We start from the raw sequence: 19,298 nt of genomic DNA on the forward strand, positions 1-19,298 counted from the left end.
GGAATAAAAATCTACAAACTGTTTTGTTATTTTAAACATGCACCATTGCTCTGCGTGTGGGACATAAGCTTATACTCTTATTAGCAGCTACCTAATTTGTGGTAAAAACTTACCCAAAATCAGCTAAAGGAAATTTAAAAAGTAGCTTTCCAGGATTTTGTACTACCCGTTTGACACTATATGACCAGGTATTGGTAGTAGCATCAATCTCTGTCTCTTCCATAAATCCGGGAATATATAATATGCTCTCGTGCAGGCATATTGGCATGGTTTTTCTGAACATGTCCAGGTTTGCCAACATCGTCTCCTTTGAGGTTTGTGTTCAGGGTGACATGTCGCCCAAAGGCGTTCTTTATGACGATCGATCTCACCACCGTCATCAACTCCTGACCCTCGTTACTGTTGACCAAAGGGTTGTATCGTGATGCGAAAGCAGTGCCCTACAGCATCGCTCTGGTAGTGCTAGTGCTACCAAGGTTAACAGGTTGCGTTTATATTCTTGTTATTCTTCTCTACATGATGAACTTCAATTGACTTACTACAAGATTTTTAATTATTTTTCTAGAATTAATACTCAGCATTATTTTGTGAATTTGCATCAATTTTCGTACACTTCTGAAACTTCGCATGAAAAAACCGCATAACTCTGAAAATTCGCATAAAAAACCGCACAAAAGAAAACCGCATAACTCTGAAAATTCGCATTAAAAAAACCGCATAACTCTGAAATTTCACATAAAAAACCGCATAACTCTGAAAATTCGCATAAAAAGTCGCATAAAAAAACCGCATAAAAAAAAACCCGCATAAAAAAAGATCTTAGTGTATTATTGATCTATATGTCAGAAGTTTAGATTATTAAACGTTTCATTTGTTTCCTCACCATTCTTAGCTCTCAACAAACTAAAATTAGCTCTTATAAAGCAATTTAAATATTGTGAAAACCGTAATTGGCGTACCACTGATATCCACAGTTCTATTTGTATTCACATCAGTCAGTGTCTCTGACATTACACAGCCGTATTTTTGGAGTTCTTCTGAACAGCCCAGTAATCCCTTATCCCTTTTGCGTTCGAGTTTTCATACAATGGTAATTCATGCGTGCCGCACGGTGATTTTCAACAGATTTTTACTTGTTTGCTTTAAACAGCTTTTTTGAAAGTGTTTGTACTAGCTAGGATGTCTGTTCTGTGTGTCTGAACCTAGATTTTATTCATCAAAAATTTCGAAAATCTGAGTAATATGAGAAATCGACAACAGTCTGTTTTAAATTGTTTTATTGAGATTCTAGTGTTAGTACTGTTCAGAACAGTGGTGTTGCATAATCCATCATTTATACACAAAAAAATACTGTTTACGTTCAAAATGGCATCATTTACAAAATATACTAAGCAACAAATAGATGCAAGTGAGGCGTTCTTGGTTAGATAACAGTAAATCTGCAAGCACGTGATCAAATTTTAATAAATTATCAGCTATAATCAATGATATTTTTAACCGTTGATCAATTCTTCGAACGCTTCGTCTAGTCATTCAATTGTCCTTAGAATTCTTCGTAATCCAAGGCATAAATGATGTGACTCGGGTGTACACACCCGGGTACTGACCCTTACCACATCCAATTCCCCAAGAAACAACACCGACCTGAGTCCATCTGCCATCGTTTATCATCAGTGGTCCGCCGGAGTCTCCCTACAGAAAAACAAAAATAAAATATTCGTTACATCCAGGACTAGTATGCACAGTGTAGTATTATGCAGGTGAAACATTTACACCATTTTCTATACGCACACTGCAAGAGTCCTTTGCCGCCTGTCCGGCGCATAGCATTGATTCTATGATACCACCCGGAGCTGCTGCACCATATTTCCTGCTACATTCCCCGTTAGTCCAAATTGGGAGGTTAACCTCTTGTAAAACTGCAGGCTGCGGCCCATCTGTAAGGAAAGTGTTTTAGTGATCAGCTAGAAGAGGATTTCCAGCAATATGACTTTCTCGTAAACTTCCCCATCCAATCACTGTAGCTGTTAGACCATTATAGGCTCGGGAGCTACCGCCCCCTGGCAAACAGATGGGTCGAACAGATTTCGTATATTGTACGGGTTGATCCATGGTCAATACCGCAACATCGTTATACTGAAAACATTTGAATTTAGCAATTCTATTGTTTACTGGTAGATAAGGTGTGTGAATATTTACCAATGTTCGTGAATCAAATCCACGATGTCGCACAAGTCGTTTTACGCGTCGCTCGATGTGTGTTACCTCGGTATTTGATCGGATGTTATGGTCTCCTAGTTTGACAGACAGACGGGCTACATCCCAAGAGCTCATACTGCAGAAAAAGAATAAGTAGTAGCACTAAATTGCAAATCAATGGAAATCGTTGTTGCACCTACTGAGCCACGCAATGGGCTGCTGTGAGAATGTGAATGTTGTCAATCAGCGAACCACCACAGAATTGGCGTCCATTGTTAAACAGTGCCGCAATCCAAGGCCACTCGTTGGGATCAGCATTATGTCCGCCCACTATTCGTTCCGTATCCTGTTAATCAGAATAACATACTCTTATCAGTGGCTCATAGTAAAATCTGGAACATGATATAAATGTGTACTTTGATCAGATATTTTGACTTTGCTTTTAGTAATCGCAGTAGGCTAAGAATGTCCTGCAGAGTAAGGCGGTCCATTAGCAGACCTATGTAGAACCATCAATATAATAGCAAGTAATCAGGGCTGAGAAAATCTAAGATCACTGCACTTAAGCTCAATGTTGGTGTACATAACATATTTTTATTATCATGATTCTGTCAAGATCAGTCAAGATCAAAATTCCAAAAAATCACTGCTGATTCGGAAATGATTGATGTAGAAAATCGTTTGTGATGATGATCAGCAAAAAATACAAAAGGGGCGAGTAAATTGAACTACTTATGTCGTTTTCGCTTGATGCTAAACCTAACCCAGTTTCCACTATAACTGCTGTCAAACCGTTTGTTTGAAGCCAGTTTTGAACCTATGTTTAATGTTGTTGAACTGAAAATCGAGTCAGTTTCGAACCTGGTTTTATATCAGGTTTGCTCGAACCCTCGTTGCTAAGTGCGAAATCAACAAAGTTTCATGAAAAGTGTTTGTTTGATGAAACTACCCTGGGTCAGTTTCAGTTTTCTCAAGCGAAAACGACATTAGTTAGTATTGACAGATGATGCATTCAAACGTTTAAACTGAAGGTATGCGATGATAATTTTGGTCAATTTATATGAGCTTGGGTGCACAAATCGCTGGAAATTATCAATTTTCTATCATTCAGGAATCTAATGATGGGTGGTAAACAAAGGTGAGTTATGAACCACACCAGTACATACATATGCTGTTACGGATGAAGAAAGCACAACATCGACGAGAAATTTTCATTCGGAATTTCATGTGGAAATCATAATGAATTCCGTATCAATTCCAACTCCAGTTCAACAACCGATTCGCCGATTGAATTTCGCCTACAACCGGTTGATTCGGAAATCTGTCGGGATTGAGTGAGAAGATGCGGACTGAATTCAATTCGTTTTCTCGATTTTGCACGTTTTCGTGCTGATTATTAGTTTATTTGTAAATGAAAACATTATATAACTGAATATATACATTTAAATCTTCAAGTTTTTCGGATATACAGAACTAGTAAAACCATAAACTGTTGAAGTTCGCTGGAAATTAACAAAACGGCCTACCTAAGTCAGCATCATCCATTCCTCTAGCTGGAGTGTAGTGAAATGACGTAAGTCACCTTACTTTTACACTAACACATTCATAAAATGAGCGAATATTCAATGACATTTATAATGCCACTGTCAATCGGGTTGATCGAGCAGCCAACTCAGGCGAAAATTCTAGCACTGAGCCGATCGAGCACTGAAAAATCAAGCAGTCCAGTAAGAATTTATTGGGTTCAAGCAGTCCAGTAAGAATTTAAAGGGGTTTTTTATGCAACCGTTTCATGACAATTTTATAACCGCCAATTTGGTGTTTCAGTGTAACATTTTTTTGAATAAAATATCGTTAAAAACTTGTAAGAGAAACTATGTTTGATGTGTTTGTTCAAATTTCAACATACACTACCGATCAAAAGTTTGGATCCATTTGCTTTATTTTTTAATTCTAACCAACTACGTAGACAACTCAGTGGATTTCGTCAAGCAAGTGCGTCTTGCTACTGGTCAGCGTTTAGGACAGTACCAGAGTCAGAGAGTCCAGGTAAAGATTTCTTCGGGCAGGATTGCAAAAGTCTGTGAATCCGAAAAAATGTTTGCGGACTTTCATTTATCTATAAAGTATGTCAAAGGAAAACTGAAAAAACGGCGCGACCATTTCAAAAGTCTGTGAATTTTGACGGAAGTCTGCGAAAAACTCGTTTAAAAAAGTCTGCAACAAAAAAAGTCTGGAGCTTTTACAACTATTTGTTACATTTTTCTTTGCAGAAGGCGAGTAGAACATATTTTGCATTCAAAGTCATAAGTGTTCGATAAATTTTTTTTATGTAAATCAACGTAATTTGGAAAATATCATCTCATTATAAAAATGTTTATGTTTTATATTTCATTAGTAGAGAAATGGGTCGAAAAGCAGAGCTAAATGTAGAGACACGAGTTACACTACATGGCGTAGGTTATTCAATGCGAAGAATTGGTTCTAAATTGTAGTGTTTTTTAAGAATACAGTAATGAGAAAAGTGCCAAGAAAGAGCCAAAACAAATAAAAAATCATGGATTTTTTAACATTTCATCAACATTGTGAAGTGGACCCAAATTTTGGACCGGTAGTATATCTGGTTGCAAGAAAGGGTAAGTATGTGAAGATAAAGTGTGGAAAAGTGAGACGTGACAATAGGGACACTTAAGAAGGCTTCTCGCAGCTAAACATTTACCTTCTACTGGAGAAGTCAGAAAATAGAGGTAAAAGTTTTTTACCATTTACTATCCGAATCTCCTCTTATAACCTCTAGTTTGATATCGCTAAAAACCGAAAAATGGAAATCACTGTCAGTCCAGAAATCATAAATAAACCAGCAAAAAGTGTAATCAAAGTTCACAATAGAAAAAATTATTACCAACTGTCGTAATCATTTTCTTTATCGGTCTCCAATTTTTTTTTGTTTTTTAATTTTTGGAATCGCGTATGTACGACTGTGTCGTCCATGCTTACACGAGTGAATGCGCTAACTTTCTCATGTACATCAAAGCATCCATCCGTCAGGGATGGTTTCTTTCCACGAATTACACACTAAATGAAAACGCGAATAATTATTGTAATTAGGTTTTTTTTAATGAAATGTTCATTGATAATTTCTACTGGGTACTACACCAATCTTTTCGAAATCCATTTTCTTATCGCTAATATCTCTAGTTGTAGTATGAACTACAACTCAAGAGTGAAATGTAAATTATCCGAAGAGTAATTTACATTTTTATGGGAAAGGCCCTTTACACTAACAGGTGAATTGAAACAGGCTTTCAAATGTAGTGACTGGTGAACCAACAAAATCGACGTTCGGGTACTTCAGAAGACCAAATATATGCTATAGCATCAACAGCATCACAAGCCGTAACGTTTGAACAACGCGCTTTGTGAATGAACGGAGATTGAAACAAATTGTTTGGTGTTCTTAATGATGCAAACATTTATGAAAAGGCATCATTACACCAATAGAATTTATAAAAATGTAATCGAAGTAGAAGAGGGAGGGGGGTTGATCATAATAACTGTTTAGAGGGGTTCAGAAATGTGACAAATTGTGCCATGGGCAGAGCTAATAAAAGTCATTTTCATTTACTCAAAATAGACGAAAATGATGAGAAATTTTTGTCACTCTCAGCTTCACTGTCTAACCATAAGAACGAAGTCCATGTGTAGTCAATAACATAAGTGGAACAGTAGTTTCAAAATTGTGTTCTTTCTTTCATTTGCCCTTTCAGTCAATTGTTGTTTTCAGTTAAAATCTCATAGTATGCAGTGTCGGTATTCAACCGAAGCTATGAGAATCGAAAATGACAGAAAAAGGTTTCACAAAGAGTTTTACCTGTTACTGCTCGAATTTGTCGTAGTTTTGGTTTCCAAAGAGGTTCTGGGATGCAATTACTTCTATTTATCTTATTTTAGACACTCTTAATAGCCAAGCGTCGCAGATTTTCAATACATCGATGAAAGAATGAGAATTGAAATTCTGCAGATGCTCCCTGCAGACGTTAGTTTGGTTTCGTCTTGTCATAGAGGAAAGAGTGACGTTGGCAATCATACTCTACGCTGCTCGAATCGCCTCTCTATTACTTGGTGGTCATTTTAACCAAACAATCGTTAAATTTCTTACAGACATTGAGATCTCTTCTTGGATGTCTGTTCGCTGTGGTTGAATCGTCCATATATTGTAAACTATACAAGATAGAAGGTTTATGTATTGTATTTTTTTTTATTTAAAACATTGCCGAGATTCGTATTTCATAAAACTAAAAAGTTATATTTTTCTGAGTCTTCACAATGTGTTTTGAGGCATTGCTTTCACTTGAATACTTGCTGAAGAACTATTATGATGGCACCAAACAACTCAAATTAACCGACCATCAGCAGTAGTGCTATATTGAAAAATAAGCCACGGTTGGAGTTAATAATCGGTTTCCTTTCAATAACTTCCCCTACAAACAAGCTTTCTTTCCTCGTTAAATTTATAGGAAAATGTCTAAATGACTTTCTTGTAAAAAATCGGTGTTCCCTTACGACCCACTACCCCAGACATATTTTGAACCGCGGGTGCGAAAATATAACTTTAACGATCGAGCTCGAGTTTCGCATAGTTCATGTAGCACTCAAATGGAAAACGAAAGCTGGAGCTGGATCAATAAGGTAAGATAATAAGATCGAGTGGTTTTAGACAGAACCGACCGAGCGTTCGATATGGATATCCTCTTCAATCGATTTGACCATTTCGCAAATGATTTTTTTAAGTAGGTGGGTGAAATTTAAACTAAAACCAGAAGCAACTTTACAGCGTCTTATGCAAAAGGATTGAATTTACATTGAAGCTTAAGTAATTTGTTGTACTGATCGCTATGCAAACTAAATAACAAATACAGTTAAAAAACAACAGTAACCCTCCGTTTCCACTGCTCGATTAACATCCTCGAAAAAAAGGCGGGTGGGTAAAGTCAGAGACATAACTGGATGTCGTGAATACGAAAACAACTGACATGTTCCTCAACACTTCCGAATATCAATTAGTTGATCAATTGTATGAATTGTTTATTGAAGCCCAGCTAGGAACACACATCGGAGGTTTCACAATAATTTTAAAATCCCACTCTCATTATATCAGATACTAATTTATGTATTTTATTGTAACTCGGTTTTGAAATGGTTAACCAATAAATCTTAAAAAAAAATTGTATGAATTGTGCAAGCATTCCCCTTTTTCACATTTTTCGCAAAAACAAAGAAGGCTTCACTTGATCTCAATTACTGTGAATTTCACACAGCGAAAAATGCTCAAATCAAATCAAACAGTTCTAGATTTGCAATAAACTGATATCCTTAGTTTTGCAAGCAAAAAAACCTAATAGTTCTTAAGAAAACTTTTAGAGCCATCAGAACGGCTGATTTTGTGTGATGCTCCCCACCATTGTTTTTCCACCAATGCAAATGACTGGCAGCTGTGACGTAATCGCTCTTGTCAGAAGCGAAACTAGCTTTGCAAACGACACAAAATACATCTACTCGCAGTGGCGATAGAATCCAAACTGATCCAAGTTTTTTTAAGAGGTTTCTTTTTACGTGATTTCGTTTGTAGCTTTTTCACTAATGAGCGGTCCTAACGGCAATAAATATAGCAGCATATAGAATTTTAAGGTCGATTATTTCATTTCGGATTTGCATTTCATTCAAAGAAACTGTCAGGGTGCTGTACGGGATTCATTCCTGCCTTTCAGAAGGACCAAATTGTGTGAGTCCGGTTTTTCAAGAGTGTACTATTGAAATACTTCAATGCTTTTGTTATACACGTTTAAGTTGAAAAAATTCGATTCTATTGGTAGTTAGATTATATAAATCCTTTCACAGATCACTGAGCTATGAGCAGCGAGAAAGGCAAACGCGCCTTATGAATTATCCTCTTTGATACTCGTTTATACCAAACATTTCAGAAAAGTTTAATTTTGAAATATTTGAGATTATGTCACACAACTGAAAATTTTATCATAAAATTGTGATCATATTTCCGATGGTATGTAGCAAAAATTATGTTGATTTGTTAGATACAACAAGAGATATTCTCGATCAAAAACTTATCACTCCTCAGAGGGTAAATTTTGAAAAGGTACCCCATAGTAAAGTAAGTCGTATTCACGACAAAACTACCTTCCGGTTGAACCAATTCAGAATTGGGTATCGAAGCGAAAATGTGAAATTGTGCAAACCGTCCCAAATTTGTTTAAGATAATATTTATTCTTGAAGTTCCTTGTTTCAAGGACCGTATGAAAACGATGAGTTAGCATTTACTCGTTTCCTACTTACCGGGTTTCCATTTTTCATGCCGCATCCAACGTTGAACGAACCGCCCTCTCCTGCACCTCCTCCTGGACTGCCAACCGAACTGGTCGTCGTCAGTTCAAACGATGGTGTAGGAGGATGAGTTGGAACTGGAGGAGGCCAAACCATTGGCGGGTTGGTAGGTTGGTTCGGTCCTGTCGGACGCATCGGTTTTGTGGGCCACGTTGTACTCACAGGTTTTTTGCTAGTTGAATCGGACACCAACGATGCAACCGTTGATGTGGTGAATGCTGGCGGGTGAGTTGCCGCTGTGTGGTCTGGTGGATGTGTTGGAATAGGTGGAGGCCAACTTGGGTAGTTGTTATTTTTCGGTGGTTTCTGCTTCAATCCTTCGTCTACTTCATTCCCAGACCCGACAACGGCTGGTGACGTCGAGATACTGGACTCGGTACTAGTTTCTGTTGAAGGAAGCGATGTAATTGGATTCGTACAGCAAACACCGAACGCCTGTCTTCCTTCATCGTTGAAATAGCTACAGGTGTCGTAATTTCCCAGCACCCACGATTCCCATACGCTCAGATCTGGAACCTTAAAGTAGGGGTAACATTTGCGAAACGACGTACATGATCCGAGCTGTCCTTTCGTCGTAAGACATGGACTTCCGTCTCCAAGCGCCTGTGCCCATGTTGTCATACGTGTTGTCAGCCATATATGGCGAGGTTGGCGTGGCTTAAAATTGCCGCTAGCTGAAAGTACCGAAAAAGCAAAGGAGCACATCAAAACAACAAGAACAAGCAATAAATCAACGTCGCGATCGGTTTGTATGAATCACACCGAGGCATCAATCTCCGTTCCGTCAAATACTAACTGAACTTTTAAGATTTCGGGGTTCATTCACTCTCGTTACTTTGCGTTCGTCTGGAATTTATTGGAATTAATTTGCATATAAAGTAGCAATTCATTTTATATTTATTTTGTGTATCACGGGCAAGTATATTAAGAATCCAATCCTGTTGGGAGCGATCGGGTAGGTACAGTGTTGGCCAAAACACTGTCCTGACATTTTGGTTCTGGCAACAGATTAGTAGTTTTGCTTTGTAAATTCGTTCAACGTTTGATACTAAAAATATGGCAAGTGCTGCTCTTTAAACGATCCAAATTATTTTGAATTGATTCTTTTTTTTTAGGTTAGTGTAATTTCATAAGAAAGCTGCATTTGTTTATGACCGAAACTGTACATAAAATCTGTGTCGATTAATCTTAAATCGATGCTAAAAATATCTCACAAGAATTCCGTTTCTTCTGTTTGTAGGCGTCAAATTCCGTTTGTCATCGGAATAAAATTGCAATTTTACGAGTGGCTACGACGTACCACAAATGAACGCGGGGAAGGAATGTGTACTCATTCGCATCGACGTGTGGTTTCGGAGTGGAAGGGTAAAAATAAGCATCCTCGAAACATTCAAACTTAATTTATCCAGCAGCAGAGAAAATAAAACACTAATACTTGTTGACATGACATTGCCCTAAATGTCTTGCGCAGAAATAAATTTGAAGTGTACTCATAACTTATGAAAAATGTCTTAATTTTGTGCTGATTGTACCGAAATGAACTTGAGCGTAATGTGAATGTGTTTTTTTAATATAGTGAAACGAAAACAAAATTAAATGACCATTGAATTCTCAATGTCACTCGGGATAGCATGTATTGAATTTTATGTTTCGAAAATTATTTCTTTTAGATACAACCAGTACTTTATAGTAGTATTTTGATTGGTATTTGGTTGAAAAACGTTGAATATTATTATAAATGTTTGAATTCAGCTAGTTTATTTATATAGATATTGAGCATCGCAAGGCAGCATTAAATGTTATAAGTATAGGACCGACGTGGGATTTATATCGACAGTTCCATACGAATTCCACTTCTAAATCACCTTGCTACAACATGGTGACATAGTATTGAGTGCGAGAGTAGAAGATAGAATCTCTTCGTAAACCAAATTCGGATTAAGAAGTTCGTCAGCCAAATTGTTTGTAGAAAACTGTTTCGGTTTTAAAATTAGTAAGATTTTATCTGATTGATTTATTCAATTATTTTATTTACCTATACACTTTAAGTCGTAAACTTTTGGACTCAAACAATAAAACCTTATTTTGTGCTAGGGCACATAACCAATTTCATTATCTTTACGTTTCGTCTTAGACTCGTCAGTGTATAACAGTTTTTGTTGAGCTGTTATGCCACCTGCAGTTCAACATAAACCGCTAGGCAGACGTGAAGTTGTTGCTATTTTCAATACACTTATAGTTAACATCGAAATGCAAACGGATACACTGTGCATTCTAGAATTACGAATGATCTGATAATGATACACAAAACCAATGGTCATAAATCATTCAACAAACTCACTTCAGAGGTATTTCCGTTGCACTGAAGTTGAGTCCAGTCAACAACACATCACAAGCGTAAGCTCAATCCAAAAACATTATTTTATTACTTTCAATTTTTGTCCGATCAATTCCTGTCAGGTACGAGAAGAGCTTCGCCGTGAATACTATACTAACTCTCCCCTTGGGTAGCATGAGCCGATAAGTTAATCGCCCAAACTAATCATTATGCTAATCAGGGAAGTAATTTGTCCCGGCATCACGCCAACAACCGAATTATTGCTTTGAATGTGTTTGGACATGCGAAATAATGAATACATATAAAAACAAAAAACTTCTGAAAATACAATTCCTTCAAGTATGGCTCAACTTTGGGAAATACATAACAAGCTGTCCCGCCAAGTCCAGTAAGTTGTGGCAATTTAAATTGTTGAAAACGAAATTCAAAGTTTTCGCTTGAGTTCAAAAATAAATGTTAATAAAATTATTCGAAAACATTAGAACACAGCAGAATCCTACACTTCTGTTACTTTTGTACGGGAAGATGGGGTAAAACGCATCCCCGAGGCAAAATGCACCTCTTGCTTTGCTCAGAATTAATTAATTTTTTTCACTGAAATTTTAATGAAACTGAAAGACCGCCATGACAATAGATTACTATAAAATTTTGGTAGTGATGGTTTACTCACATCTGGAAAAATAACCAAAAAACAATTATGTCTCCATTATATGTAATTTTTGATGTTCGTTCTATAGTAACTTTCTAGAGTAAGGTAGACGATTTTTATGGGGTAACCAGTGAACATCTTTGTCAATGCTTTGTTTTTCTACAATTAGTTGTAATACAGACAATGAATATGCATTGTATGGTAAAAGTTATCGTCCCATGTTTTCAAGGGTAAAATGACCCGAATTGTGTGAGGCAAAATGCTTAAGAATTCTTTTACAAAAATTATGTATCAATTGATTGAATGATAGTGAACAATCTTCCATCTAGCAAACATTTCGTCCACAAAAAGGCTAAAATATTTTTTTTATCAGAAGAAGAAGCTTTATGAGGGTGCCTTTTGCCCCGATGTTGTCATGAGTTTAGCTCATGACAAGATTGATGTTCGCCCGTTATTTAAGATCATCCTGCCTCTATATTCAGATAACCGTAACTACGCGTCATTTAAAATGTATATTTCTGGTAGAAAATTGCAGAATATCATAGGGTCTGTCACTGACGATATCCAGCCAAAGACTGTCACCAGTAGAGAAGGTAACAAGCGATTATAAATACAATCTCCTACTCAGTGCTTGAGCGGAAAATAGGCATATAGTGAGAAGTCTAGTGTTTGATGAACAGAGAAGATGTTTGGATATATGGCACCGGTCATGAGACGGCTAGGATGCATGTTCGATGTATGCTTTATCATACCTAGTCGTGCTTTAGAGCTGTGTCTATCACAAGGCTTAGGATGGCGAAATGGTAGCGTGTATGCACGGAATGCATAAGAACGCAGGTTCGAGTCCTGTCTCTGAGCATATCTTTTTCCAAACAACCATCTTCTCTGTAAGTTTTTCATTCATTTATCTTTTCCAATATATGTTTCCACTCAGTCATTGTAAAAAGTATACTTTCCATGTTTTCCACGATCGGGCGTCTTGCCCCGCATATATTGCAATGGACAATTTTTAAGGGTTATGAAAAATAAGATATTTCATGTATTTTCTATACATTTGTGAGTATTTGTTCGTAATTATGAGATATAATGGTGACGAAAGTTAGTCACGCACGTAACTCTCACGTGTTATTCTCTTTAGTTAAGATATAGAACCATTTCCATAGAGGATGGATTTTACTCTATTTACCCCTACATGAAATTCTAGCTAAACAGATTATTATTTTTAAATCAGCTGCATAAACTAGGTTTTGTGATTGGATTTTTAATCAATTTTGGTCACAGCATGTATTCAAATATTACTTGCAGTTTTCATTGACATCACTACACCACCGGTACCATATTACTGTACTATCGGCTGTGAAAATTCCATATACATCGCGAAGCAACTCTAATATATTGATTTTTTTTATTCTTTTGGACGCAGACCCCGTAATGTGGCTATGATTTGTCTCAACCTTAGCACCGTGTTCAACCAAAATCACACATCGGCAACAGACATTCGTGCCTAAACAGTGATGCTGATTTCTTCAATGCAATGGAATCGTGTCTGTTTTCAAAACCAAACTTCGATGCTGGTTTTCGCTTTCTCTACCGCGTATGCAAAAAATGAACACTGCAAGCTGTGTGCTTCGTTCGTAGAGGTGGTGATGTGTTTTCTTCTTGCGTACCCCAGCGCATGTACGCTTTATATGAATATTTGAAATTTTTGACTCTCACCACTTTGAATTTCTGGAACCGTAAGTAAGATCCGGCTGGAATTCAGGAGTTTCGTATAAAATTATAGTCTTTTATTTGTTCATTTGAAAAGTTTGTGAAAATCGATCAAGCCATCGTTGAGAAATGTGAGTTGGTTCCATTTTAGAGTTTGTGATCACTATTTTCTATGCTTCCGGAACCGGGAGCCGGGGACTGGTATAACCGGAATGGATATGTTTGGCCGTCAACTGACAGGGCCTATCAATAGGAACTGAAGTTTTGGAATATTTCTCCGTCATATGGATTTTTCTCATGTAGAAAGACTAAGAAAACGCTGTGAAAACCGACTTTTGAACTCAGACTATTCGACTCAGTTTGTGTGTATTTATGTGTGTGTATGAATGTGTGTATGTGACAAAAATGTGCACTCGATGGCTGAACCGATTTTCACAAACTAAGAGTCAAATTAAAGGTCTATTGGTCGCATAGCCTGAAATTGAAGTTTACCCGGAATCGAATTTCCGGTTCAGGAGTAATGGGGTAAAAAGAGAAAAAAAAATTAAAAAAGCGTGATGTGCAAAAAAATGAAAAAAAATTGATTTTCTCAGAGGCCGCTCAACCGATTATCTTCAACTTAGATTCAAATTAAAGGCCACTATAAAACCATAGTTTCCAATTGAATTTCATCTCAATCTGACTTCCGGTTTCGATCTTCCAATTTTCGCACGCTTAGGTTCAAATGAAAGGGCTTACAATCTGGGCTTTGTAGGGCTTACAAACCCTACTGAAGTTCATCCACACGGAACCACCCGCGATCCCATTTCAATCAGAATATTAGTTGATTTTCTGAATTCGTTTGGTTAAAATTTGGTACAACTAATCGATTGTTGTTTTAACTAATCTGTCATTTTTGATTTATCGTGCTGGCAGCTTAGCAACGACACCCAACAAGTAATGAAACGTTTTAGTTGAGCAATGCCAAACCCTGAGCGAACAATGAAACGTTTCAATGAGATATCACTCGTGCAATTGAGCAAAGACACAATCCCAGAAAAGTTACTTGTATGCATGAAAGCAAAAAAATGTCTCAGTTGTTTCAACCAATTATTCAGTTATTTGAACTTAAAACGCCAATTGCAATAAATATTTTTTACTGTTAGCCTCTTCGGGGGCAGCTAATCGTTCACTGCTTGAACAACGAAATTTTACCTAATTAACTGCTTATATCTTTATCACTAAACTCACAAAGGATATGAAAAGGGAACTCACCAGAAAAATGGTCACAGGGAATTAGGAAATTTTTCCTTCACTTGCAGAATGGCTCGCTGGTAAACCTAATGCTACCGATAGACTTTCAAGAAAATAAAAATAGTACCATTTCACTTTAGCAGCAAATTTTTAAGCGTTAAGCGGTTTTAATAACATTCACATGAACTGTCTTAGAATACATTACTCTCAGATGAAATTAAAACATTTATACTGTAGGAATATCTATTTAACACATGGAAAACCTGTTTTACGATTAACTGTTATATTCTTCTGCATACTTTCACTTACATAAAACGACCACTACCTAACTAACATACATGACGTTCATTTACCATTGAAAATTTTCAATATGAAACGCTTCTGGTGAAATGAAGAGGTTTTTTGTTCTGCCTTTTGCTGTCTTCGTTCTCCGCCAAGTGACAGCATTTGAATACAACAATTTCCTGAATAGTTATGTCACCTGAATGGTTATGTCAAAATCAATAGATATGTTAGTTAAATCAACAACATTTTAGTTGAAACAACCAGGGCGTGAAACAACAATTGCAATATTGTAATTTTGTGATCTGCGGGTTCTCCGTGCAGATACGACTTTCGGTTCTGGAATCACAGACTGATAAGTATAAAAATTTGATGACCAAATACGTTTACTTTGGACATACCTGATCATCGTTCCTGGTTCCGAAAGTACCGAGAAAGTGCTCGTTTGCTCTAAACCGGAAATCATCCCAATTTCTGAGAGACGGCTACACCGATCTTCGCAAACTCGGATTTAAATGAAAAGAATTATGTTTCCATAAGTTGATATAGAATTTTATCCAGATCTGGTCTTCGGTTACGAAAAAAGGTATCGTGTATGGAATTGCATATATATGACATAGAGTAATGATGCAACAAAACATGTAAAAATTCTTCTAAATTTGGCTCGAAAATGATTCAATTTATGGATTATACAGGGTGTCCCACGAAAAATTTCGAATTTAAAAATACAATTTTAAAAATTCGGTTTAATAGATTTCAATGATTATTCATTTATGTTGATTCATTAAATTAATTTATGAACAATAATTTCATTCAAACGACCTCCACGGCTAGCTTGGCAGAGTAGCCAATCCGATAAATCCAATTTTTGAGCAACTTTTCAATTGTTTCTGGCCTTATGTCATCAATAGCAACTTGAATTTCGTGCTTGAGGTCTTCAATTGTTTCTGGATGGTTGGCGTAACATTTATCTTAAGCCGCTCTCCAATGAAAATAATCCAGCAGTGTCAAATCGCAGCTTCTTGGAGGCTAATTATCATCACTATTTCTGCTGATTATTCGATTTTCAAAGATTGTTCATAAAATAAATTTCAAAAATCAACCTTTCAAATTAATGTATAATTCACGAATTCAGCTGTACCGGTTCCCAGTTTCCGATTCCGGAAGTACCAGAAAAACCGGTCAAAAACGTAAAAACAGAACCCTCTTTATATCCTTACAGACTACTGAATTGATTTGCACAAACTTAGACTCAATTAAAAAGGTCTACGTCTATAAAAATAGAGTCCTTTGACTTTTGTTCGGATCTCATTTTCGGTTTCGGAAAAACAAGGTGAGATGTATTCATAATTTTTAACTGTCATATCGAGCAAAAAAAGAAAATTTTTAAAATATCTCTCGATTAATCTAGGAAACGTGCAAATGATATATAATACATGTAATCGTTGTTTGTGAAAAGTTTTTTATTGAAACATCTGAAAAATTGTCGTTCGTAGATTCGGGTATCACGTAAAAACGTTTTGGGACAGAGGCAAAAACTTGCCGAAATTAACCGAAGTGCTCAGCAAATACAAATAACTAACTGAAAATCTCGGCTTTACCCGGTTTGATCATTATCAATTATTACTGAAATCATTAGCAATTGTAGTGATGCCATCTTGGCATCTGTTATTGGTAAACAAGTGAATTACGAATATTTTCTAATTAGGTGATTCCTAAAAAATGGTAGATTGAAAAAATGAATCGAGGATTTTTGAAAGTATGGAACATGATCGGGTATAATCTTTTTTCGCGAAAACCTTCAATTGGGTTATTGAAAAAATACAATTGTCTATGAATTCGGTATTAAAAAAAAATCCCGCATTTTAATGCTGGGGTAGATGTGCTCTAATTAGGGGCACCATTTTTTCCAAGACAATCAATATATATATATATATATATCGAATAATGCTAAATGTAAATTGTTTTGCTATTCAGGGAATAAAGTTTTCGTGTTAAAATCAACACAAAAACAAACAAGAAAATATCCTAAGATTCAACGCTCTTCTGGTCTATAAATCAGTCTTTGCCACTTGATTCTACTCTACAAATCTTATAACAAAACAATGTAGTAGTAATATTTATATCATTACAAAGAGATTCATGATTAACTTATCTTAGAACAGTCACATTATTCATATTACTAGTTTTCTCATCAGACTCTAACGGTCTAAACAATGGAGACCTATTTAAATATAGTTTCGGAGTACATTAATTGTATGACAGTTTGGATTAGAGATTTAAATAATGCAAATACAATACTGTTCAAAGTACAGTCATTACAAATTTCAGTTTTTAACAGACACAGTGCAGACGATAAAATGTGCTATGCTATAATATCTCATAACGAGTAATCACTTCTTATTGGAAACACCGTTTAAACTATATTAGACTAGGAGGCTGGCCAATTTTTTTATTTAAAAATATAAGTTTGAAGGCACACTGCTTGAGCTCTAAGATACCGAGAGCAAGGCTGGCCATTTATTACTATTAGAATCATCAAAGTTATTTGTACTCACTTCTTGAAAATAAATAATGGTGAAATGCAATAGCACCTCATTTACCCACCTTCTATGACAACAGAATCCGTAGTACTTTCATTTGCATGAGCTGCTGCCACTAGTTTCAGTATGACAAGTCCAGTACACAAATTGACTATAATTCTCATTTTTTGAAGTAAACCTTGAAGTTTCCCTCTCAAATGTCGGAATAAAACACATTAAATGATAATAGTGAAAGGTTTCCGACAATTCTTCCCTTGGTTTGTAGTCATTCCCGAATGTTGGAGCACAATATTTCACAATTGCACCTGCTTTTGCCAAACTAACTGAATTTTTCTTCACTCAGTGATGCTGTGCCACTATTTATCGAATAACGACACTTGACAGGCTAAGCTTCGATCAACAACCGCGCGCTACGTTCTTTATCTTCAGGAAGAAAAAAAAACGAACCAAGAACTGGCTTTGCAGAAGTGACCGCTATGCCAAGATTTGCAACAGCGTTTCGCCAAGAACGTCCGTCTACGACACTGTCTCGAAACCGTTTGAAAACAAACTGTAATGTGAATTGGTTATTGATGATGTATTTATATATTCCCGGGACGTCACCACCTGGATCCATCCCAGTACCCTGCCGTGTCCCTGCTTAGTTCCCCTGTTAAGGCTACTTGTTTTTGGATACTCGCGTTACCACGTTCCCGTTCTTCGGTTTCACTAGCGCGCGATCGTCGCTGCTAGGGTGGATTAAAAACATTGCACGCGTTCCACTGAAAGGTGTCCAATTTATTTGGTCTGAGTCTAAATGCTATGATGCCAACACGAAGAAACAGTTTTGTCTCGTTTATCGTTTGATCATAAATTGATAAGATTTTTCAAATTTTGAATTCATTAGAGTTTATATTTATTTATGATGAATTTGATCATTATTGAAGAACAGATAGTTTCACGCCGCCCGCCTGGATTCGATTCCCAACCCCGCACATAGGGTCAGAAAGTTTTTCTAGCCCGAAGAGGCGAATGACAGCCTCTATAATTGAAACAAAAAAAAAAGAACAGATAGTTTTTGAAAATTAAATTCAACAGATTTTTCAACCTGTTCTAACTTTGAAAGGCATAAATAAACACTTAAAAAAATCGTTTTCAAATATTTTCTGCTCTTCTTGTAGTTGTATAAATGATTTTAAATTATAAGCGATTTCCTTACGAATGAATTTTACTTTTTCATATTTTACTTTTATGAAACGGTTTATATATGAACATCTGAAAGCAAAAATAGGATAAGTGCAGCTTAGTTTGCAAAACCCCGATTAAGAATTTTTGAATGCAAAAATCGGATAAAAACATTGTAGTCAAAAACTGGACACGGATTTGGCAATGCAAGAATCGATTAAATACATTCTTTCTGCCAGAACCAAACAAAAAACTTTATATGCAAAAACCGGACAAAAATTCAACCGGTTCTTCCAAAACAAATGTTTTATTCGGGTTAAGTTTTTTTCCGGTTTTTACATTCAAAGTTTTTCGTCCGGTTCTTGCGAAAATGATGTTTTTAAAAGATTTTTGCATTGCAAAACTCGTTTCCGGTTTTTGCTCTTCGGGTTATGAATTCAAAAATACTTAAACGGGTTTTCCGAACTAAAGCTGTGAACCATTTCGTGGTTAATTTTAACTTTGGGTTGAAATCTGACACTCGAGTGGTTATTTTGATGTTGTCAAAAATAACCCTGCTCGAAAGCGTGGTTATTTATGACAGATCGATGGTTATTTTCCGACACTGAAAAAGATCTTGCAAAGAAAATTCTAATATCAATTCTTTAGTTAAAATTATTGCCAAATAAACCCAAATAACTTTCCATCCGTCAAACTTTAAAATGGGCCGCAGTTTTAGTTAAATTTAACTACTCGACACAAACTAACCGCTCAAGTTTCAGATTTCAACCAAAAGTTAAA

The 19,298-nt window shown here is 36.3% G+C and overlaps 1 protein-coding gene across 2 annotated transcripts; it reads right to left on the reverse strand.

Annotated features, from left to right (window-relative positions):
* Positions 1-1,260: 1,260 nt before the first annotated feature.
* Positions 1,261-17,887, reverse strand: LOC131427782 (putative serine protease 29). Of its 2 annotated transcripts, XM_058591283.1 has the most exons (8): positions 17,419-17,887; positions 8,552-9,273; positions 2,400-2,545; positions 2,200-2,335; positions 1,992-2,136; positions 1,792-1,937; positions 1,499-1,692; positions 1,261-1,439 (listed from the first exon to the last, which is right to left on the reverse strand). In XM_058591283.1, exons 1-7 carry the CDS (start codon positions 17,516-17,518, stop codon positions 1,534-1,536), a joined length of 1,554 nt encoding a protein of 517 aa, XP_058447266.1. In that variant the 5' UTR covers positions 17,519-17,887; the 3' UTR covers positions 1,261-1,439; positions 1,499-1,533. The 2 variants fall into 2 exon arrangements, with proteins under 2 accessions (XP_058447266.1, XP_058447265.1); XM_058591282.1 differs by having other exon boundaries at positions 1,261-1,692.
* Positions 17,888-19,298: the final 1,411 nt, after the last annotated feature.

Source organism: Malaya genurostris, chromosome 2, assembly GCF_030247185.1.
Source record: "Malaya genurostris strain Urasoe2022 chromosome 2, Malgen_1.1, whole genome shotgun sequence".
In the NCBI taxonomy this organism is placed as follows: domain Eukaryota; kingdom Metazoa; phylum Arthropoda; class Insecta; order Diptera; family Culicidae; genus Malaya; species Malaya genurostris.